We start from the raw sequence: 26,001 nt of genomic DNA on the forward strand, positions 1-26,001 counted from the left end.
AAATTCCCCATCTCAATTCAGACCTATATCCTTATGTAATACCACTTACAAAATCATATCCAAACTTCTTGCTCAAAGACTCAAACCTCTTCTACGCAAACTTATATCCCCATTTCAATCTGCTTTTATACATGGCAGACAACTCTCTGACAACATAGCCATAGATCATGAACTTATACACCATATGAACACCAGAAAAGGGAAAAAAATGAGCTAATAGAACTATGGGCATTAAGATTGATATGGCCAAAGCTTTTGATAGGGTCAACTGGGAATTTCTTATCAAAGTTATGACTCAAATGGGATTCAACATTCAATGGTGCAACCTAATTCATCAATGCATCTCCACCACCAACCTTGTTGTGTTGGTTAATGGTTCTCCTGGAAATTTCTTCAAACCAACTAGAGGACTCAGACAAGGATATCCCCTTTCACCTTACCTATTATTATTCTGCATGGAGGCCCTCTCAAGATATCTGATCTATGCAGAATCACAATATCTTATAGATGGAACAAAAATCTGCATTGAAGCTCCCGCCATTAATCACCTTCTTTTTGCAGATGACTGCATGATTTTCTGCAAATCCAATATGGAAGAATGTAACAATCTAATCAAGATCTTCCAAGATTTTGGTCAATCCTCTGGTCAGTTGATTAATTTTTCTAAATCAGGAATCTTCTTCAGCAAGAACACTGCTCCAGACATTTCAGAGAGCATAAGTGATGCCATGCATGTTCAAAGGATCAACATTACAAATAAATACTTGGGCTCCCCTCTCTTCACCAGTAGAAGAAAAGTTCAAGCCTTCAAGCCTTGTGTAGATAAATTAAAACACAAACTTGCTGGTTGGAAAACTAATTTATCAACAGCTGGAAAAGTTATTATGATCCAAACTATCACCTCAACCTCCAGCATTTACCAAATGAACTTCTTCAAGATCCCAAAGGGCACCTATAAATAGATAAATTCTATATAAAGGGACTTCTTCTGAAACAAAGAGAAAGACAAATCTAAAGGCTTATTTTACATAGCATGGGATGCTATCAACAAACAAAAGGATCTAGGGGGATTGGGATTCAAAAATATGGAATATTTCAATCTAGCTATTATTTCTAAAATTGCTTGGAGATTAATTGAAGAACCAAACTCTCTCTGGAGCAGCACTATGAAGGCATCTCATTATCCAAATCAAGAAGTTATCAGAATGGCTACCAAGCCAAAGAATACTGATTTTTGGGTACGGAAAGGAATTCTGGAAGGCATCTCTTGCATTCAAAAATATTACATCTGGAAGATATGGGATGACACCAATATTCACATTTGGGAGGATAGATGGATTGATAACCTACCTGACACATTCCAAAAACCCCCTCAATGCCCTTAAAGCCTCAAAACAGTCAAGCAACTGTTCAATACCCATGGAGAGTGGGACACGTATATCCTAGCTCTCTGGTTTACTCAGGATATTCAAAACCTCATTATCCAGACACACCATAATCCTAATTCTGAAGACACTATAAGGTGGATCTTAACTCATACAAGGAAATTCACTGTCAAATCCTTATATGACAAGCAAATTAATGATAAATATGTTAATGATACTCTCACAGCTCCCTTGAAGGAAATCTGGAAACTTGACACTACCCCAGTTATTAAAGTCTTCACATGAAAGTGTGCTCATGGCATTCTCCAAACCAATGCCAAGTCAGCTAGCATCTTGAACTACATTGATCCCATATGCACCTTCTGCAAGAATGCTCCTGAAGACATCATTCATGTTCTCTTTGTTAGAGCACTGCTTGGTCGAACTCGCATGCGTTGCTATCTCAAGCATGTTTGTCAATGTTAGTGATCAAAACTATAAGTCTTGATTTCTAGCCTATTTATAGATGTCTCGGACTAGGACATAGTTTGTGTAGTTGATCTTAGACTTCACGGCGTTTATCACTTGAAGACGAAGAGCTACTAAGGAGAGCTTGTGGATGTGGAGACTTAAACCCATCTATTACTTGGAAAGTATATTTCTACTCTATCTCCTATATTGAGACATAAGTCGTGTTACAATATAGTTTTCTCTATACACATTTGATATTTCGAGCTGAGTATATCTCGCTTACATATTTCTCTAAATATGTGTTGGTAAGATTTCGCTTCGACCAAGTTCATATTATATCATGAGAAAATTTCCGAGTAACATCTTACATGGTTTATGTGATACATTCATTTGGTGTAAGACTTGGAATGTTTCGATAATGATTATTTCAATATCTTGAAAATTGCTTTGATGCTAATAGTGTGTGAAAACAGCTATTGTCATTATATAAGAATGCTTCAATGTCTGAAATAAAGAGTTTAGAATCTTTTAACCATCTTTGGATATAAGCATAGTGTGTTCGCACATTAGTGTATAAGTCCAAAATTGGGAACCTAAAGTATGCATACTTGTGTGTATACAAAAAGGTTGTAGGAGACTGGGTAAGTATGCGTACCCGTACGCATACTGGAGGAAGTTCACGTCCGTGAATTTCTGCTGAGTTTGAAAACCAAAACCAAACTCATCCGGTTACCTAAAGTACGCGTACTGGCGGAAAGTTTTCGTCCGTGAATTTCTGGTGAGTTTGAAAACTAAAACGAACTCAAATCCGGTTACTTAAGGACGCATACCCGTACGCATACTTAAGTAGGTTACTTTCTAAAATCGTTTGTACATGAACCTAAAACATTTATCAATAAGGAATGCAATCTGCAAACCGTGGCTAAAATGTTCATGTATCGATTCGAGTGAATCAAACCGATTTTGCTTCAATTGTGTTCTTGTATAAATCCATGAGAATATAGTAATTGAACAACTATTTAACTAGTTTCATTTGAGTCATTTAAACTAGTTATGGTTAAGATGAATAAGGTTGATATGAGAGTAATCATATGGCTAACCTCGGTTAACTATTTGTGAACCAACATGGTGTACATGTTTGGGTATTGTTACATAAACCTAAATGAGGGTACATTTCATTTGTGTGTAACAAGCTAAGTTCGATCTAACGGTTGAAAGATATTGGCTTGGTTGAATCAGGTTTTTCATCTAACGGTGAATATTGAATGCTTTGTTACCAAGGTAACTTGGATTGCAAATACTGATTTGAAAACTATATAAAGGAGAACTCTATAAACTGGGAAACCTAATCCCCACACCTCCTGTGTGCTACTAGTTGCATAACTAGAGTCGATTATCCTTTAACCTTAGGTTTCTTCTCGAGACCTTGTAGGTTAACGACTTGAAGACTTCATTGGGATTGTGAAGCCAGACCCAACTATTCTCTTTGTAGTTGTGTGATCTGATCTTGCTGTTTCTTATCGTGATTGAGTGCAATTGTAAAATTGGATTGAGAGTTATATCTCCGATAAGCAAGATAGAAAAGTAATCATAAACAACTTCTTCTCATCGTTTGTGATTCCACAATAACTTGTTTCGCTAGTCGATGAAGTTTATTGTGAGGTGATTGATAATACTAGGCTGTTCTTCGGGAATATAAGTCTGGTTTATCAATTGGTTCCTGTTCACCTTGATTTATCAAAAGACGGAACAAAAAATCTTGGGTATTTTTGTGGGAGACATATTTATTCAATCCTATATACTTTTCTGTGTGAGACAGATTTGTCTGTCAAGTCTTCGACTTTTGGTCATAACAACTCTTGGTTGTGGGTGAGATCAGCTAAGGGAATCAAGTGCGTAGTATCCTGATGGGATCAGAGACGTAAGGAGCGCAATTATACCTTGAATCAGTGTGATATTGACTAAGGTTCAATTACAGTCCAGTCCGAAGTTAATTGGTAGTAGGCTAGTCTTTGTAGCGGATTAATACAGTGTGGTGTTCAATCTGGACTAGGTCCCGAGGTTTTTCTTCATTTGCGGTTTCCTCGTTAACAAAAATTGTGTGTCTGTGTTATTTCTTTTCCGCATCATATTTTGTTATATAATTGAAATATCACAGGTTGTGCGTTAAGATCAAACAATTAGAATATCCAACCTTTGGTTGTTGATTTACATTGATTGACACTTGAACATTAGTCTTTGGTACCGTTCAAGTAATTCCTCCTATATTCAATCGGGTTCGTAGATTTCTATTTGCTGATTGCGGATTAAATTAAGAGTTAGAGATATTAAACTCTTTGAAATACTTTATTATATATTGAGTCTGACTGTCCAGTTGATTCTCTAGAAATTGTATTGGAGTAAGTCCTCTCAGATTGCCAAACGAATTGTTGGGTATGGTTGTTAGACCCCTGCATTTTCACTCTTGGCCTTCCCAGCTGCCTCTGATGTTTGGGCAAAGCTCTTTGGGGAGAATCATCAACTTTTTACTGCCTACAGATCCTTCCATGATTGTTTCAACAGTTGGTTTCATTCTTACAATCCCATTGCTAGCTGGAATGCTACATTTGATACTATTTATTGGTTCATCTGGAAAGCTAGATGTGATTTGGTCTTCAGGAACATAGGCCCTACTGCTGCTGCTACTGCTCCGAAAATCACTCAACATCTATGCACCTTTAGTAGAGTGAATCATAACCCAGGGCATATTCTAAATAATCTCTACTACCAGGAGAATACCAATGATCAGAACCTAAGACTTAGTAGTCTGATCTGAAACAATAAAGGAAAATTTGGAATCACTATTAGCATACACATCTTGGAAGTAAACAATAACATGGCTAATAGTGATTTACCATCTTATACTAACTTTGTTTTTGTGGCATTGTCTTTCTCAAGTCAATGTGTGGGAGCAAGGAACATCAAAGACACTACAACTTGACTCAGCAGAGCAGGCAGAGCAAGCAGAGGAGCTCAATTAGCACTGACCTGGGGCAAGGAAATGCAAAAGACCAACATTGATTTTGCAGCAGAGGAAGAAGAAATATTACAAGCCATTCAGACAGGATACCAGCTAGAAGTTCAGGAAATATTTCAAGGAGGCTATACTCAAAGTGCTGACAGGAATTTTGAAGCAATTGACTTTGTCTTAGGCAGGCTTATCAAGCTAGCTCCACAACAAAACACTATTTCTGCCAACTTAGCTAGGCTATCTAGTCATTCTCCTTTACTCCACAACTTTAACTGGAAAGGTCCAAATCTTCATCTACTTTTGACAGCATTACAGTCTATCTCAAACCTTGTTACTAAGGATAACTGTAATAACTCTCATCTTATTTTGAGGGGACGTCTTGGTGCTAGACATAGCCCAGATGATTACCTTGTTGTACCTTTGAGTAGGTAGCTTAGTTGAGCTTCTCTTCTCTTTTTCTCAAAAAGAAAAAAAAAGAAACTCGTGGGAGGGATTCCTACCTAGTCATTGTGGGATCTTAATTTCCTTAGGTTCGAGATTCCCATGACACAATGCTCCCCTGAGTCATGATAGAGTGCACCCTCGTATTTGCATCTACATGGATCTCTCCGATAAAAACCGATAGGATTCAATGTGAATAATCAAGAAAATGCGCAGTCGAAACATACCATATCTCTACCAACGAGCCGGTGGCCGGTTCTATATCACTTACTTGGATATATGTACAATGTACAACCAAATGGCTATTGCTAATTAGCTAGCAATCCTAGTGCAAACTGCTAGCTAGCCAGATTTCGCTATATTTATCATTACAACTCTCATAATTTGTTTTATTCTCCTGTATAGCTTGTGTTATCTTGTTAAGTTTAAAACAGTAGAAAGAGAGACGCGACAAAGACCAAACTCAAGCTTCAGTATATTGTGTATTTAACAATAAATAATAAATGTTATACATAGCAGTGCAGTCGAAGAACGAAAAATGAAAATCGAACCGATATTTAGTTAGTTCATATAACATGATTTCATATCTCAACACAATGAATTGGGTAAAATGACCACAATAATGATAAAAAGAAAAGAAACAAAGCTGTTCTTTTTACACTTGCCAAACAGCTGAACATTTTTTTTTAACTCTACAGTTTGAAGGGAAAAAAGAAAAGCTATATGCATGTATGAGGTTTCTTCACCGTTTCTGAATCTGAATTGTAGTTATCTGAAACTAGCAGTAGTTGCCGTTGTAGTAAATAGTTGGCTCCCAAGGGTAAAGATTGGGGTTCCTTCGCCCATGATGGTAGTCAAGCTCCTTTCTTTCTCTAAGATTCTATCTAGCTCCGTAGCAACATGGTTCATGGTTGGCCGTCTCTGACTAGATGTATCCACGCACTGTGCTGTCAACTGTATAAATTCTTTCATCACTTCAGCTGTGTAACTGCTACCCAGTTTGTGATCTATGATTGTTGATAAATGGCTCCAGTCCTGATAATTTTGCACCTTCACATTGTCAACAACAGCAAGAAACGAAGAGGCATTTAGAAAGAGAACATAATAGAGCAAATAAAAAGATTGGGAAACTACACTTGCTAATACATGCATGACTGAGCATATTGGCACCAAGGTATTATACAATTTACTCTCATACTTGAACTGGCTGTTGAATCCAGAGGGAGATTTCAAGGGCTACAGTAAGTGAAAATGGGATCATTTATACTACAAGCAAAATGAACAACAACAGAGTTTAGGCTGAATCAAGAAAACCCAAAGTTTAAATTGGTATGACTCCTGTCAGGGTTAGAGGTGGATTTCCAAGGGAGAATATTTCCTTCTAGTCATTTATTGGCATATATTTAACTACTAAATAGTGAATGGTCATGGAGCACAAGTAGTACCAGGGTACACATAACAGTGTACTTTCCTGCTCAGATTTCATTGATAAGATCCTTACTCAAGCCAACACCAGATATCTAGGATATTTGGTAGACATGTTGTTTGACAACAGCTGATAAAATGGTCAGTGACAGATTCACTCCCATGATAACCAAGGTAAATAGGAGTAAAAACATATGTCTCTGAGGGGACCTGGCATGACCAGATTTGTCTATGGAGAAATATAAAGATAAGTACCCATTCAACTAGGCTCTGATCAGACTCTGAAGACTGCATCGCTTCCCTCCCGCTTACCAACTCCAGCAAGAATACTCCAAAGCTGTATACATCACTTCTCTCGGAGAATCTTCCGAACTCTCTCACCCTACACATGTATGTAACATGCGCATTAGCAGCAGCAAGTAGAAATGTAAAGTGAAATTGTTTGCTCAAAAATAACAAGTACAGATACTAGTCATATTCATTATTGAATGGATGCCTAAGTACTGTATTATTTTATTTACTGTTCTTCTCTACATTTTGATATCAGCAGGAGACATTTCTTTATAGTTAGCGAATTAAATAATAAATATATCATTATACATGTTGTGAAAGAAGGAACTCACACCACCAAGTTTGCATTCAACAAAAATCTAATTTGTAAAACATTTTTGTGAGAGCTAGAGATAAAGATTTACTCTGGAGCAAGGAATATATGATCAGCCATCACTTGAGAGGATGTTCCTGCCATGTCAACTCTACCGAGTAAATTGCGAATTCCCGCATCTGCAACTTTAGCAATGAAATTTTCATCCACAAGGACGTTCGCTGTTTTGAAATTCTTATGTACCAAGGGAGGACTCATAGTGTGCAGGTGGGCTAAACCTGCATGTAAATTATAGGAAAGACGTTATGCAGAGAGTAATGCTTCAAGATTCTAGTCCATAAAGAGGACGTTCTAGATTAACATAATATCTTAGAGGCAGCGTACAATAGTATGGGCGAACAAAGAACCTTCTAATACTTTCCTTACTAAAATAAACAAAACCAATACCAGGAAAGCCATCAATGCTCTCTGATTTTGCAGAGGATCACCTTTAGCTGCTCCAAGAGCTATTGGAAGCCTATGCTTGAATTCTAGCTTCTCCTCAGGAACCTCAGATGCCCCTACCAGAAATACGAAAGTAGACTGACTTAGCATGGCTGTTGAGAAGAGATTCGACAAAGTGGCAAAATAATTGATAGATACTATATGGTCTACACTCAGTTTCATAAAAGTTAGGATTACATATCGTCCACTTGGTATTGTCGCAAAGTCAAGTGAGTACATACACTTAAATACGGAAGCAAAGCACAACAGATTGAGGAATGACCAAAGAAATGTAAATAGAGGGACAATTACCATTTAAGTGACTAGAAACACTTCCATTGGGTATGTACTCATAGATGAGCATTTGCTGATTATTTTCCTGGCAATATCCCAAAAGACTGACGAGGTTCCGATGCTGAATAGACGAAAGGTAACGAACCTGATAGAAATTCTCAGTCAAATAATGTGTGAATTCAGTATGACAGATAACAGTGGAAAATTATTTGTTTTTGAAGGAACCCCATTGGACATATTTGTTTTTGCAGGAACCCAAACGAGACATCCCACTTAATTCTGCAAATTATTTTTCTCGAAAAACTAGCTGCGATCTTAATCAAAGTTGCTCATACCTCTACTACGAATTCCTGACTAGGTGCACCTGGCCGTTTTTTAATGGCCACAATCATCCCATCTTGAAGCAAACCCTTATACACATCACCAAATTTTCCATTACCAATCAAATTTATGTCACTAAAATTCTTTGTTGCCGCAGCCAATTCTTCCAGTGCAAAACGCCTTGCTTCAGATTGTAGATTCATGCCACCCCGTAAAGACAACTCGGTGCCAACATTTCTTCCCACTGCAAATCATAATAAAATTTGAGCACAAAATGTAATTCCCTCACTCTATAAACAACAATTGTAATGTAAAATGCAGTACCTTGAACAGATGGATCAGAAGACCCCGACTCAGAAGTTCTTGAGATAGTCTTGTTACGAAATAGACAGAACCACAAAAAGATTATAATCCCCACCAATGCCACGGCTCCTGCAGCACCTCCCAGTATTGCTGCAAGAGTCTTTGACATTTGGTTGGGAACCCAGCTCAGCTATGAAGAACACTATCCTCACTGAATATATGCCTAAACATCTAACCTGAAATATAATGAATGTAAACCCATTTAAGCATTTGAAATAGAAAACTTATACCCAATACAATGAATATAATCAACCAGCAATAATTATAATAACCGAGAAAAAGAAAAAGAAGATGAAACTCACCTACATTCCATTCTCTGTAATCTTTCTACCTGATTCTAATCAATATAAACCTCCAATGAAGAAATGGAGAAATACCCAGGTCAAGCAAACTAGCTTGTTCAATAACACCCAACTTGAATTACTAAGTGATAAATCGGAAGATAACCTCCCCTGACTGGCTTCCAAGTCAAATATGGAAATAATAAGATCTTTTATTCTTCTCTTTGTCCTCCTCTTCCTCTTCCTCTCTTCATCATCATAATCATTATCTTAACACTCTTCTTAAACTGGCAACAATGCCGACAGATTACGACCTTTTGCCGACAGAGAAAGTCTTAACATCTTACCAAACAATCATCAAACACAAAGCAAGCAAAACCCACTACAGGCAGTACTAGTCCATCCTTAAATATAGTTCCAAACGATGAAGTAGAGAATAAGGATAACAAGCGGGGGTTTTCAGTTTCTTCTTGTTCTTTGGTCTTGTTCTTGTTGTTGTTGGTGCTGTACTGTGGTTTGGCTGTAAAGCATATGAATGTGGTTGTTGTTGTTTGTTCTTCTTGTCTGGTTATGCTGCAACTTGGAGGAGGGCCCTTTCTTTCTTTTTCTTTCCTTCTTTCTTTTGGGGAGTTTATTAGGACAGGGTATCTTAGGCTGTAATATATACTACTAATAGCGGCAGTAATATAATAATAATTAATTAAATGTACCCTTTTATTCTATTTAGATAATAAAATTGTTATTCATCATTTTTTTTTTCCCGCACAGTCGTGTGGGATAGCATTTGTCATTAATAAAATCCGCTCCAAAAAAGAGAAAAAGAAAAGACAAATGCTATCCTACACGACTTTGCGGGATGATTTTCCGCAAAAACGGTTTCTTCACCGTTAGATCATCAAATCAACGGTTAGATTCACATTCAGGAAAGGACCCGCCATTTTCAGGAAAGGACACACCACTTCCCCTAAAGGGTTCAAGGTTGTTAGATTTGGGTTTTAACATGATCTAACGGTAAAGAAGATGCTTTTGCGGGAAACCAGTCCGCAAAGTCGTGTGGGATAACACTGCTCTTTATTAATTACTATTATTCAACTGTTATGCAGAGTATATTTTGCCCAATGAATCATCTATTACATTTTGATCAATGTAAATTGGGATTGGGTTATCCTAGATTGATGTTGAGAAGAATGGACGGTTGTACGCAATAAAAATCGTTATTCCATCTGCTGCTTGATTTCTTTCTCACTAATTATGTGAATCGGTCGTTGTAGGACTTGGCTTATGTTCAGTTAGATTTTCATGATCATACGCATTGCACCCTTATTATCGCCATAGTAATCTTTGATGAGTTTACGAATTTGGTTTCTTCTTTTGATTCTAATCTTATATGAAGAGAGAAGGTAATAGTTAATTCGATATATTGTACCTTAAACACGCCAAGTTAGCTAAAAGGAATGAAAGCTTGACAGAATTTAATGTATGTTACGTGGATTATCATATTCTTTAATTTCAATTATAAATTTTCGTGTATCAAAAATAAAATTTACACTACTTAATGATAATTAATAAGGGGATAGTCACTTTTATTAGAGCTGACCCGGTTTATGATATTTGATTTTATGTCAAGATTGGTGGATCCTAATTATCGTCGTAGTATTCATTGATAAGTTTACAAATTTATTTTGATTTTTAATCTTATATGAAGAGAGAACATAATAGTTAAATCAGATATATTGTACCTTAAACACGCATGGTAAAAAAAACGAGAGTTGGACATAATCTAATGTAGGTTCACTGAATCATCATACTATTTTTAACTCCGTTAATAAATTGTCGTGTATCAAAAAATATTTGCAGTACTTTAATGTGTTTAGGATGGCATTAAGTCGATTAGCTCTCCATCTAACTATCGAAATGGATTCTTTTATAAATTTAATCAACTAATTTGACCATGTACATAATTCTTATCATTGATTTTTCAAAGATATTCCTTGATATTTAAGGTGATCCCAAACCGAAATATTGAGAATCTTTTAATTAAGATTTTCGAATTATATGTTTTTGATTTTCCAGCAATCAAGACATATCTCTTGAAAACTTATATTAGTTAAGTGCTAAACTAATATCAGATATTTTCTAAAGAGAGATTTTGGAATTACACGTTAGATATTAGTTGGAAATATGAAAACCGAAATTAGGTACTGTAATGCATATCTTGATAATCTTTCGGTTTTGGAATTTCCTTGTTGTCCAAACAATTTTGGTCTATAAATAGTTAAGTTTGCATTTCTTGTAAACCATCCTAAGAACCAGGCGAACTTCATTCATGTTGTTTCTGGTGGATCCCAGAGAGGAAAGTACCCTAATTAGACGAAATTTCTTACGTCTGCTCGTTTAAAGAATTTTGTGGGACCAATAAGCTCTACGAGTATCGTGGTGGGAAACTAGATAATTGCATTGTTATATTAGTTTTCAATTATGATTTGATTGGCTAACGGTTGTTGAAACTTCATAACTGTTTTTAGATCTGAAGACAACTTGTGATTGATCATAAGTGGAATCAAGTTTTGTGTGCAGGTAGAATTGAAGACAATTGAAGATTTGAAGACAAGAAGATTTTTCAAATTGGTATTCACATCTAGTGATATTTGTACTCACATCTTGATCGGCTACGATCCGACTAAGTTCTAATTTATCTTTGGTAGATTTGATCAAATAGGCATATAGATCAGCAATTATCATTAGTGGTATTCTTCAGTATCTGAATTTGATAGTTGTGAATCTTGATCTGATTATTTCAGATTTTGATTGATCTTACCCGACAAAGGAGTTTACTTGTTTAAACGGAAGAACCTTTGTCAAAACTCAACATATCTTTTCTTAAAAGATTATTGGAGGAGTTACCAAACAGCTTTGTTCCTTTACTGTTTGGAAGACGATCAAAAAGAGTTGAGTACTTAAGATTTTACATTGGTAAAGCAACTCAAAATAGTGATTTCTGTATTTGGATTCACGTGTGCTGGTCATACGGTTGTAAGCGCATGGATATACTAAGGAACTATGTGATGCCCCAACTCCTAAACCTGCTTAGCTATAGGATTATAACCTAATTGAAGCATCAAATCCATATTATCAATCTTAAGAACCATCTTTACATAAAGTGCCAACAAACAAACCCAAACTCTATGATACAGTATGTTTGAAAGTCTCTCTTGTTATATAAATATATAAATGTGTTGTTTTACAGAATACAGAAAGAATACATATAATACGGATACACGACAACACTATACTCGCCAGAGCACTAAGCTGCGAAAACAAATATCTTCGCACGCTTCATTCCTTCTGATTTCTGAAACTAAAGTGGGAACAAGTGAGCACATCGTCCCAAAGGGTGCCCAAAGAAACATATAACTCTCAAGTAATCACTAACATGATTCACAGTTCAAAGAACATAAATTGAAAAGAAGAGAAATGAATCTAAGTATTCAACAATTCATGCAATAAGAAGCAAGTGTTATCCTACCCTCGCCAAACTCATTAGAGAAGACAACGCGAGAACAACCCTAACCAATAATAATAACATCATCCACACAGAGTTCTCATACAAACTATGATTCAGAATATTACCATCAAGATCAGAAAGTTAGACGAACAAGTATAATATGCACACGAGTGATTTCCCTCAAATAGAATAGTATATATAATATCATAACGGATGAATTACCTCCCTAATAGGTGATATTCAAACGGATGAGTTACCGCCCTACTATCTTAATAAGAAATAATACTATAACGGATGAATTACCTCCCCACTAATGAAATAGTTATAATAATATAGCATACGGATGAATTACCGTCCTACTAGGTAATATTGCCGACGGACGAATTACCGCCTTACTTAATTTATCTAAGAGTCGTGGGGAAACACAGACACTCCTTGCAGAGAAATCTCACAATGCATATCACACACAAAACATCGTAGCAAAACATCGTACATACAGATGCAACATATACATCATACTCAAAGATACATGAGTAGCACATTAAACTACACGCAATCATGCACATAGATAGTAAAGTCTCATCATGCTCGCAGATAAATAAAACTTAATGATTACAAGAAGGTTACAGAGTTCTCATCTCTTTTGATGACAAGCCTCTCCTAACCCGAGATCCACAATCTACTGGTTCATCCTTTGGATCGATCGTTGTTAATAAAGATTAACTGTTAATCACACAACCACTCTAAGAGATTATCCAAAAGGCTCACACAAGACTCATAACATAATCTCATATAATTCTCTAGTTATAGGCTGAGTGAACTACATAATGGTTCTAAACCCATTTATGGTTCTACACCTTTTCATTTATATATCTTTAACATATTTTAAGCTTTACAAATCCAATTAGGTTGGTTTTATGGTCCAATAGATATGTCTTCTGAACAATTACAACTTTGTAGAAGGAACCAAAGGTTAACTCGGACCATAAGTGGTCCAAATCATCAAGATAGGAAACTCTTAAGCCCAAGTCCACTAAACAAGCCCATTAACTTAAGGCTCAATCAACCTAAGTCGACTAGCGGTCAATAAGAGTCAGTCGGTCTCTAACAGTCATCGTCAGATCAATATTCAAAGGTCAAGTCAACGAGTAAAATCGGAATCGGGTCAAGGTCAAATCGGTTAAGATCAAAGGGTTAACTCAATCAGATTAACTGAGTCAGACTGGGGTGACAGACTCAGGCTAAACATGCCAAGGCCACTACATAGGCCACTTCTCAGATGCACAATCATGATGTACAAAAACACATAACAACCTATGATTAACTAAAGCATTTCTAACTTTCCTTCACTACCAATTCTACTACCACCTGCCACACCCATTTCTGCTTCAAGCTGTATAATCATAACAACCCTATTTTAGCATCAACTCCCGTATTGCTAAAACCAGTTCCATTCCATTCTACCATCTGCAGTTTTTCTTAGTACCTCGAAGCACTCAACCACATCACAACTAGGCTAACTCCAATTCTAACACACTCAAATTCAATTCAAACAACACAATCATTTCTAGTTCTCAACGCCACCAATCTGTAACTCAAACAACAGCAACACAGAACCACCACTATAGAAATCAACTTCATTCTGCAACTTAAACTGCTTTAAATCACTACTCTTGAGACCATGCGATATCAATATCTCAATCACTACTTCAATTTACAACATCTACAATACTATTTCATCCACAGCTGATTAACAACAACACTTCACATAACTCTATTACTGAATCACTAACAACATCCCAAATTTACCAATTCATCTTCCTTCCAAAACTGATCAATTGATTACCCAATTATGAACTCACTATACTAACATCAAGCTTGTTCCAACTGTAAATACTATCACAAAGCCGCAAACATACTAATTCAACATCATCACTACCAATGACTCAATCTCTATCTCTACCAGCATTAGTTACACCATCATACTACCAGAATCCCAAATACCACTATTAAACTTACCTTCTTATCTGTAATTCAGACGCAGGAACCCTAATTCCAAAATGGGGAAGAACAAGGAAAACCCTAATTCTATATGAAATCAAAATTAAACTTCTCATAATCCACAAAACCTCAGTTCAAGCAATACCCATCTAGGATTTCATCAATAAAATCCAATTAAACGAGATTAAATAAACAAACCCTAATTACCTTCTTCCTGAATTTCTCATGTTAGTATAAACACCAGAATCATCGGCATCATCATTAGTTGTTCTCGAATCTGCTCCACTTTTCATTTCTCGATCTCTATCTCATCATTATCCTCATCTTCATCAATTCACAGAGAAACCCTAATTCTAAACTTATAGAAGCATCCGCTCCTCTTTTCCCGAGCTCAATTAATGTCAACAACATCACCAACAATCAGTTCTTAAAGTTTCCCTTAAGTTCTCTTTCAAAATATCGATCTCTGAATAATTTCTTAGAATCGCCAGAGGAACAGAAAAAAAGAAGAAGAGGAAAGAATAAATAAGAGAAGAATGATTTCTCTTCGAACGGTCTAGGAGATAAGACCAAGGAAATAATACTAAAGGAACCCGTCCAAATGATATGGGCATCCAAGACGGTTTAACAGCAAAAGAAAATATTTCCCTTCAAGCTAATCTAATACTTCTTCTTCTGTTATCCGATTGACACGCTCGAGTAGTCCATTGCGCATAACTTTTCGATATCTATCCGATGTTACTAGTTTCGTATCTAAATCGTTGTTAGATTAATTTCTATTAATGAACGTTCTTATTCAATTAATCGAGTCATTAGCGGCTAAATTGAATCTTAACCATCGCTAGACAAGTCAAATAGTGTTGACGAGCTTGAGGGTCCTTACATTCTCGTTACCTTATAACATTTTCGTCCTCGAAAATCGAATCGTCCTTCAGGTCTGCAAAACTCCTCGCCTTATAAAGAGAAACTATCTCTCCATTAAGTGCAAGTACTGCTCATACTTACACACACGCTAAATCAACTCATTTTATATGAGTTCGAAGCAATAAGAAATGAAATACAAACATATATGGTTTTCTACAACTAAATTTAAAATTTGTAGCTCTAGGTTCAACTATGCTGATTTAGATTCTAATAAATAGGGAAGTCTAAGTTCCTCGCACTAACTTTCTAGTTCGACGGATTAATGGTTCTAAATATATGTAAATCTACTCAATAAGTTTCTAGAATAATTCGACATCCATCAAAACTACTATATTCACTAGTCTCCAATGTTGGATTGACTATGTGTTCATAATTGTGAACTAGTTATTTTATAATTCAATCAGCCTCTAAACCATAATGTAATTGGTTTAACCTACAAATTTTACTTCATCATATGTATACAGCAACAATAAAACGACTCAATCAAAAAAATAAATATTTAATTTTTGATAGCTTTTAGTGATTAAGATTGATCTCACAACCCATCTTCATTTCTAAACTAATTTAGTTCAATAACTGGTACTAGCTATCATCTACTGTTTCCCATTTAAGATCTAATGGTGAGTCTGATACCAAGTTGTGACGCCCCAACTCCTAAACCTGCTTAGCTATAGGATTACAACCTAATTGAAGCATCAAATCCATATTATCAATCTTAAGAACCATCTTCACATAAAGTGCTAACAAACAAACCCAAACTCTCTGATACAGTATGTTTGAAAGTATATCATGTTATATAAATATATAAATGTGTTGTTTTACAGAATAAAGAAAGAATACATATAATACGGATACACGACAACACTATACTCAGCAGAGCACTAAGCTGCGAAAACAGATATCTTCGCACGCTTCATTCCTTCTGATTTCTGAAACTGAAGTGGGAACAAGTGAGCATATTTTCCCAAAGGGTGCCCAAAGAAACATATAACTCTCAAGTAATCACTAACATGATTCACAGTTCAAAGAACATAAATTGAAAAGAAGAGAAGTGAATCTAAGCATTCACCAATTCATGCAACAAGAAGCAAGTGTTATCCTACCCTCGCCAAACTCATTAGATAAGACGACGCGAGAACAACCCTAACTAATAATAATAACATCATCCACATAGAGTGCCGTACAAACTATGATTCAGAATACTACCATCAAGATCATAAAGTTAGACGAACAAGTATAATATGCACACGAGTGATTTCCCTCAAATAGAATAGTATATATAATATCATAACGGATGAATTACCTCCCTAATAGGTGATATTCAAACGGATGAGTTACCGCCCTACTATCTTAATAAGAAATAATACTATAACGGATGAATTACCTCCCCACTAATGAAATAGTTATAATAATATAGCATACGGATGAATTACCGTCCTACTAGGTAATATTGCCGACGGACGAATTACCGCCTTACTTAATTTATCTAAGAGTCGTGGGGAAACACAGACACTCCTTGCAGAGAAATCTCACAATGCATATCACACACAAAACATCGTAGCAAAACATCGTACATACAGATGCAACATATACATCATACTCAAAGATACATGAGTAGCACATTAAACTACACGCAATCATGCACATAGATAGTAAAGTCTCATCATGCTCGCAGATAAATAAAACTTAGTGATTACAAGAAGGTTACAGAGTTCCAACCTCTTTTGATGACAAGCCTCGCCTAACCCGAGATCCACAATCTACTGGTTCATCCTTTAGATCGATCGTTGTTAATAAAGATTAATTGTTAATCACACAACCACTCTAAGAGATTAGCCAAAAGGCTCACACAAGGCTCATAACATAATCTCATATAGTTCTCTAGTTATAGGCTGAGTGAACTACATAATGGTTCTAAACCCATTTATGGTTCTAAACCTTTTCATTATATATCTTTAACATATTTTAAGGCTTACTAATCCAATTAGGTTGGTTATATGGTCCAATAGATATGTCTTCTAAACAATTACAACTTTGTAGAAGGAACCAAAGGTTAACTCGGACCATAAGTGGTCCAAATCATCAAGATAGGAAACTCTTAAGCCCAAGTCCGCTAAACAAGCCCATTAACATAAGGCCCAGTCCACCTAAGTCAACTAGCGGTCAATAAAAGTCAGTCGGTCTCTAACAGTCATCGTGAGGTCAACATTCAAAGGTCAAGTCAACGAGACAAATAGGAATCGGGTCAAGGTCAACTCGGTCAAAATCAAAGGGTTTACTCAATCAGATTAACTGAGTCAGAATGGGGTGACAGACTTAGGCTAAACATGCCAAGGCCACTTCTCAAATGCACAATCATGATGCACAAAAACACACAACAACCTATGACTAAGTGAAGCATTTCTAACTTTCCTTCACTACCAATTCTACTACCACATGAAACACCCATTTCTGTTTCAAGCTGTATAATCATAACAACTCTATTTTAGCATCAACACCCGTAATGCCAACACCAGTTCCATTCCATTCTACCATCTGCATTTTGTCTATATTCCTCCAAGCACTCAACCACATCACAACTAGGCTAACTCCAATTCTAACACACTCAAGTTCAATTCAAACAACACAATCATTTCTATTTCTCAACACCACCAATCTGTAAATCAAACAACAGCAACACAGAACCACCACTATAGAATTCAACTTCATTCTGCAACATAAATTGCTTTAAATCACTACTCTTGAGACCCTGCGATATCAATATCTCCATCAATACTTCAATTTACAACATTTGCAATACTGTTTCATCCACAGCTGATTAACTACAACACTATCTTTATTACCCTCTGTTCACGGAACTATATTACTGAATCACTAACAACATCCCTAATTTACCAATTCATCTTCCTTCCAAAACTGATCAATTGATTACCCAATTATGAACTCACTATACTAACATCAAGCTTGTTCCAACTCTAAATACTATCACAAAGCCGCAAACATACTAATTCAACATCATCACTACTAATGACTCAATCTCTATCTCCACCAGCATCAGTTACATCATCATACTACCAGAATCCCAAATACCACTATTAAACTTACCTTTTTATCTGTAATTCAGACTCAGGAGCCCTAATTCCCAAATGGGGAAGAACAGGGAAAACCCTAATTTTATATGAAATCAAATTAAACTTCTCATAATCAACAAAACCTCAATTCAAGCAACACCCATATAAGATTTTATCAATTCAATTAAACGAGATTAAACAAAAAAAACCTGATTACCTTCTTCCTGAATTTCTCATGTTAGTATCAACACCAGAATCATCGGCATCATCATTAGTTGTTCTCGAATCTGCTCTACTCTTCATTTCTCGATCTCTATCTCATCATCATCCTCATCTTCATCAATTCACAGAGAAACCCTAATTCTAAACTTAGAGCAGCATCCACTCTTCTTTTCCCGAGCTCAATTAATGTCAACAACATCACCAGCAATTAGTTCTTAAAGTTTCCCCTAAGTTCCCTTTCAAAATCTCGATCTCTGAATAATTTCTTAGAATCGCCAGAGGAACAGAAAAAAAAAAAGAAGAGGAAAGAAGAAAGGATAGAAGAATGATTTCTCTTCGAACGGTCTGGGAGATAAGACCAAGGAAATAATACTAAAGGCACTCGTCCAAATGATACGGGAAGCCAAGACGGTTTAACAGCAAAAGACAATATTTCCCTTCAAGCTAATCTAATAATTACTTCTTCTTTTGGTATCCGATTGATACGTTCGAGTAGTCCATTGCGCATAAGTTTTTGATATATATCCGACGGTACTAGTTTCGTATCTAAATCGTGGTTAGATTAGTTTCTATTAATGAACGTTCTTATTCAATTAATCGAATCATTAGCGGCTAAATTGAATCTTAACCATCGTAGACAAGTCAAATAACGTTGACGAGCTTGAGGGTCCTTACATTCTCCTCACCTTATAACACTTTCGTCCTCGAAAATCGAATCATCCTTCGGGTCTGCAAAAATCCTCACCTTATAAAGAGAAACTATCTCTCGATTAAGTGCAAATACTGCTCATACTTACACACACGCGAAATCAACTCGTTTTAAATGAGTTCGAAGCAATAAGAAATGAAACACAAACCTATATGGTTTTCTACAACTAAATTTAAAATTTGTAGCTCTAGGTTCAACTATGCTGATTTAGATTCTAATAAATAGGGAAGTCTAAGTTCCTCACACTAACTTTCTAGTTCGACGGATTAATGGTTCTAAATATATGTAAAGCTACTCAATAAGTTTCTAGAATAATTCGACATCTATCAAAACTACTAAATTCACTAGTCTCCAATGTTGGATTGACTATGTGTTCATAATTCTCAACTAGTTATTATATAATTAAATAAGCTTCTAAACCATAATGTAATTGGTTTAACCTACAAATTTTACTTCATCATATGTATACAACAATAGTAAAACGACTCAATCAAAGAAATAAATATTTAATTTTTGATAGCTTTTAGTGATTAAGATTTATCTCACAACCCATCTTCATTTCTAAACTAATTTAGTTCAATAACTGGTACTAGCTATCATCTATTGTTTCCCATGTAAGATTTAATAGTGAGCTCTGATACCAAGTTGTAACGCCCCAACTCCTAAACCTTCTTAGGTATAAGATTACAACCTAATTGAAGCATCAAATCCATATTATCAATCTTAAGAACCATCTTCACATAAAGTGCTAACAAACAAACCCAAACTCTCTGATACATTATGTTTGAAAGTCTATCATGTTATGTAAATATATAAATGTGTTGTTTTACAGAATAAAGAAAGAATACATATAATACGGATACAAGACAGCACTATACTCGGCAGAGCACTAAGATACGAAAACAGATATCTTCGCACGCTTCATTCCTTCTGATTTCTGAAACTGAAGTGGGAACAAGTGAGCACATCGTCCCAAAGGGTGCCCAAAGAAACATATAACTCTCAAGTAATCACTAACATGATTCATAGTACAAAGAACAAAAATTGAAAAGAAGAGGAGTGAATCTAAGCATTCAACAATTCATGCAACAAGAAGCAATTGTTATCCTACCCTCGCCAAACTCATTAGAGAAGACGACGCGAGAACAACCCTAACCAATAATAATAACATCATCCACACAAAGTGCCACCATCAAGATCAGAAAGTTAGACGAACAAGTATAATATGCACACGAGTGATTTCCCTCAAATAGAATAGTATATATAATATAATAACGGATGAATTACCGCCCTACTAAGTAATATTCAAATGGATGTGTTACCGCTATACTATCTTAATAAGCAATAATATTATAGCGGATGAATTACCGCCCTACTAATGAAATAATTATAATAATATAGCATACGGATGAATTACCGTCATACTAGGTAATATTGTCGACGGATGAATTACCGCCTTACTTAACTTAGCTAAGATCCGTAGGGAAACACAGACACTCCTCGCAGGGAAATCTCTCAATGCATATCACACAGAAAACATCGTAGCAAAATATCCTACATACAGATGCAACATATACATCATACTCAAAGATACATGAGTAGCACATTAAACTACACGCAATCATGCACATAGATAGTAAAGTCTCATCATGCTCGCAGATAAATAAAACTTAGTGATTACAAGAAGGTTGCAGAGTTCCCACCTCTTTTGATGACAAGCCTCGCCTAACCCGAGATCCACAATCTTCTGGTTCATCCTTTGGATCGATCGTTGTTAATAAAGATTAATTGTTAATCACACAACCACTCTAAGAGATTAGCCAAAAGGCTCACACAAGGCTCATAACATAATCTCATATAATTCTCTAGTTATAAGCTGAGTGAACTACATAATGGTTCTAAACCTTTTCATTATATAACTTTAATATATTTTAAGGTTTACTAATCCAATTAGGTTGGTTTTATGGTCTAATAGATATGTCTTCTGAACAATTACAACTTTGTAGAAGGAACCAAAGGTTAACTCGGACCATAAGTGGTCCAAATCATCAAGATAGGAAACTCTTAAGACCAAGTCCACTAAACAAGCCCATTAACTTAAGGCTCAGTCAACATAAGTCAACTAGCGGTCAATAACAGTCTGTCGGTCTCTAACAGTCATCATCAAGTCAACATTCAAAGGTCAAGTCAACGAGTCAAATCGGAATCGGGTCAAGGTCAACTCAGTCAATATTAAAGGGTTAACTCAATCATATTAACTGAGTCAGACTGGGGTGACAAACTCGGGCTAAACATGCCAAGGCCACTTCTCAAATGCACAATCATGATGCACAAAAACACACAACAACCTATGACTAAGTGAAGCATTTCTAACTTTCCTTCACTACCAATTATACTACCACCTGCAACACCCATTTCTGTTTCAAGCTGTATAATCATAACAACTCTATTTTAGCATCAACACCCTTAATGCCAACACCAGTTCAATTCCATTCTACCATCTGCAGTTTGTCTTAGTACCTCCAAGCACTCAACCACGGCACAACTAGGCTAACTCCAATTCTGACACACTCAACTTCAATTCAAACAACACAATCATTTCTAGTTCTCAACACCACCAATATGTAACTCAAACAACAGCAACACATAACCATCACTATAGAACTCAACTTCATTCTGCAACTTAAACTGCTTTAAATCACTACTCTTGAGACCCTGCGATATCAATATCTCCATCACTACTTTAATTTACAACATCTGCAATACTATTTCATCCACAGCGGATTAACAACAACACTATATTTATTACCCTCTGGTCACAGAACTCTATTACTGAATCACTAACAACATCCCTAATTTACCAATTCATCTTCCTTCCAAAATTGATCAATTGATTACCCAATTATAAACTCACTATACTAACATCAAGCTTGATCCAACTCTAAATACTATCACAAAGCCGCAAACATACTAATTCAACATCATCACTACCAATGACTCAATCTCTATCTCCACCAGCATCAGTTAAACCATCATACTACCAGAATCCTAAATACCACTATTAAACTTACCTTTTTATCTGTAATTCAGACTCAGAAAGCTTAATTACAAAATGGGGAAGAACGGGGAAAACCCTAATTCTATATGAAATCAAAATTAAACTTCTCATAATCAACAAAACCTCAATTCAAGCAATACCCATCTAAGATTTCATCAATTAAATCCAATTAAACAAGATTAAACAAACAAACCCTAATTACCTTCTTCCTGAATTTCTCATGTTAGTATCAACACCAGAATCATCGGCATCATCATTAGTTGTTCTCGAATCTGCTCTACTCTTCATTTCTCGATATCTATCTTATCATCATCCTCATCTTCATCAAATCACCGAGAAATCCTAATTCTAAACTTTCAGCAGCATCCACTCCTATTTTCCCGAGCTCAATTAATGTCAACAACATCACCAGCAATCAATTCTTAAAAGTTTCCCCTAAGTTCCCTTTCAAAATCTCGATCTCTGAATAATTTCTTAGAATCGCCAGAGGAACAGAAAAAAGAAGAAGAGGAAAGAAGAAAGAAGAGAAGAATGATTTCTCTTCGAACGGTCTAGGAGATAAGACCAAGGAAATAATACTAAAGGCAACCGTCCAAATGATATGGGCAGCCAGGATGGTTTGACATCAAAAGAAAATATTTCCGTTCAAGTTAATCTAATAATTACTTCTTCTTCTGGTATCCGATTGACACGCTCGAGTAGTCCATTGCGCATAACTTTTCGATATCTATCCGACGGTACTAGTTTCGTATCTAAATCGTTGTTAGATTAATTTCTATTAATTTAACGTTCTTATTCAATTAATCGAGTCATTAGCGGCTAAATTGAATCTTAACCATCGCTAGACAAGTCAAATAGCGTTGACGATCTTGAGGGTCCTAACAAACTAAGTAAATGGGAGTAGATTACTTGGTCTCAACTATATGAAGTTGGCTTTGTTCTTTGTATAACGACTTAATTTTGAAAGTTTTCAAAACTGGAATAGGTCTCGGATATTTTATGCATTTACGGTTTCCTCGTTTACAAAATCTTGTTGTGTAATGTATTTTTACTTTCTGCAATTATAATTATTTTATTATAATTAAATGTAAATACTCATGTACGTCAATCCAAGACACTTTCTTGTGATGCTATAGTAATCGGTTTCATACCGTAATTATTATAAAGTGTGTACTTTGTTGTCGGATTGTCTCGACTCTGTCGATAGAGAATCACACTTGGCATCAGACTTATAGGTTGGAAAAAAAATTGTATGTACTTAGGCACCCTCGTCATTTCACAGTGACATCATCGGTGGAAATAGTTTTATTGTGATTGATTTTAAAAGTTTTATATTTTATGCATTCATCGTATTCAGAAGTCCCTATCTTTTGTATATGTAATTTATGACCGAAAAAATTTCGATTTTTGTCATAGTAAAATTTAAGAACATATAACTACTAAAACAATAATAGAAATTGATTGGAAACATAAATTGATTGAAAATTAGCTATATATTAATCTTAATACATATATTTAGATTATACATGAATATATTTAAAGAGGGGAAAAGAAAAAAAATATAGAGTATGTTTTGTTAGAGCATTGGTCGGTCGAACTCGCATGCGTTGCTATCTCAAGCATGTTTGTCAATGTTAGTGATCAAAACTATAAGTCTTGATTTCTAGTCTACTATAGATAAGTCTCGGACTAGGATAGAAAGTGTAGTTGAGCTCAATGACTTCATGGCGATTCATCATACAAGTAGAAGAACTACTCAAGGAACCGGTGGAACTTCTCGACAAAAAGGTATGTGAATACTTGAACTTATCTATCACTCAAAAGTCTATCTAATATATCTCCTACTCTTTGAGACAAGAAGTCGTATGCTATATATATAGACTTGGATTATACACATTTGGTATTTCGAGCCGAGTATACCTCATCTATCTATATCTCGAAATATGTGTTGTTAAGCTTTTCGCTTCGATCAAGTTTATCTTTACCATGTGACGAAAGTCATGATATGTATCAATCATCTTGAAAATTGGTTTGACGAGAAATAGTGTAACAACTATATAACGTCCTCTAAGAATGTTTCAATGATTCAAATGGGAGTTAATATTACATAACTAATGGTGGACATAAGCATTGTTGTGGAAACACATTTATGTATAAGTCCTATTCCTTGAACCAAAATTTGCGAACTTTGTTGATCAAGAGAACCGGAAGAATGGCGTGAGCGAAGTCCGCGAACTCAGTCCGCGAACTTCCGAAGTTCTCAAACCCGAGAATTTCTGCTGGAGTTGACAAACTACTTGCGTGAAGCTAAGTTCGCAAACTCAGTCCGCGAACCGGCGAATTTCTCATACCCGAGAATTTCTACTGGAGTTTGTAAACTCTTCCCAGTAACTTAAGTCCGCGAACCTAATCTGCGAACTTGAGAAGGTTATACATCTAAAGATGATTTCTGAACTTAAACTTAAAAAGACTAAGGAATGCAGTTTGCAAACCGTGGCTATAAAAGTTCATGAACCGATTCAAGTGAATCAAATCATCGTTGCTTCAATTTTTTCTTGTGTAGTACATAAGACTTTGCAATTGAAAAACTCTCTAACTAGTTCATTTTAAGTCATTTGACTAGTTATGGTGAAGAAGAACATGGTTGATATGAAATGCTCATATGTCTAACCTTTTGGTTAACTATTGTTGAACCAAAAAGTGCATACGTTTGGGTACGGTTAACAAGCCTAGAAGCGTGCATTGTCAAGCGTGTGTAACAAGCTAAGTTTTCGATCTAATGGTTGAGAAATATTATCTTGAATCTAAATCAGGTTTTCATCTAACGGTGAATATTGAATGTTTTGTTATTAATCTAACATTGATTGCAAACCCTGATTTGAAAGACTATATAAAGGAGACATCTAGTATTCTGCAAAACTAATCCCCACACCTTACGTGTGATACTAGTTTGCGTGCTAGAGTCGATTCTCCTTTAACCTTTGGTTTTCTTCTTCTAAAACCAGGTTAACGACTTAAAGACTTCATTGGGATTGTGAAGCCAGACCGATACTACTTTTATCGTAGTTGTGTGATCTGATCTTGCATCTTCTATTGTACGAGTACAATCATATTGATTGGCTTGAGATTGATATCTCCGATAGGCAAGATATAAAAAGTAATCACAAACATCTTCGTCTCATTGTTTGTGATTCTGCAACATCTTGTTTCGCTACCATACGATTAAGATTGTTGTGAGGTGATTGATAACTTTAGTCTGTTCTTCGAGAATATAAGACCGGATTATCAATTGGTTCCTGTTCACTTTGATTATTATCAAAATACGGAACAAAACCTTTAGGGTTTATCTGTGGGAGACAGATTGATCCTTTGATAGACTTGTCTGTGTGTGACAGATTTTTTTATTGTCAAAGCCTGCGATTTTGGGTCGTAGCAACTCTTAGTTGTGGGTGAG

The 26,001-nt window shown here is 35.7% G+C and overlaps 1 protein-coding gene across 1 annotated transcript; it reads right to left on the reverse strand.

Moving 5' to 3' along the window:
- Positions 1-5,755: 5,755 nt before the first annotated feature.
- LOC113271413 (probable serine/threonine-protein kinase PBL21) lies at positions 5,756-9,671 on the reverse strand. Its single transcript, XM_026521268.1, has 8 exons — positions 9,079-9,671; positions 8,738-8,952; positions 8,428-8,657; positions 8,111-8,237; positions 7,804-7,875; positions 7,407-7,593; positions 6,967-7,093; positions 5,756-6,336 (listed from the first exon to the last, which is right to left on the reverse strand). The coding sequence occupies exons 2-8, from the start codon at positions 8,883-8,885 to the stop codon at positions 6,055-6,057; spliced, it is 1,173 nt and encodes a 390-aa protein (XP_026377053.1). The 5' UTR covers positions 8,886-8,952; positions 9,079-9,671; the 3' UTR covers positions 5,756-6,054.
- Between the last annotated feature and the right edge of the window lie 16,330 nt (positions 9,672-26,001).

Source organism: Papaver somniferum, chromosome 4, assembly GCF_003573695.1.
Source record: "Papaver somniferum cultivar HN1 chromosome 4, ASM357369v1, whole genome shotgun sequence".
In the NCBI taxonomy this organism is placed as follows: Eukaryota; Viridiplantae; Streptophyta; class Magnoliopsida; order Ranunculales; family Papaveraceae; genus Papaver; species Papaver somniferum.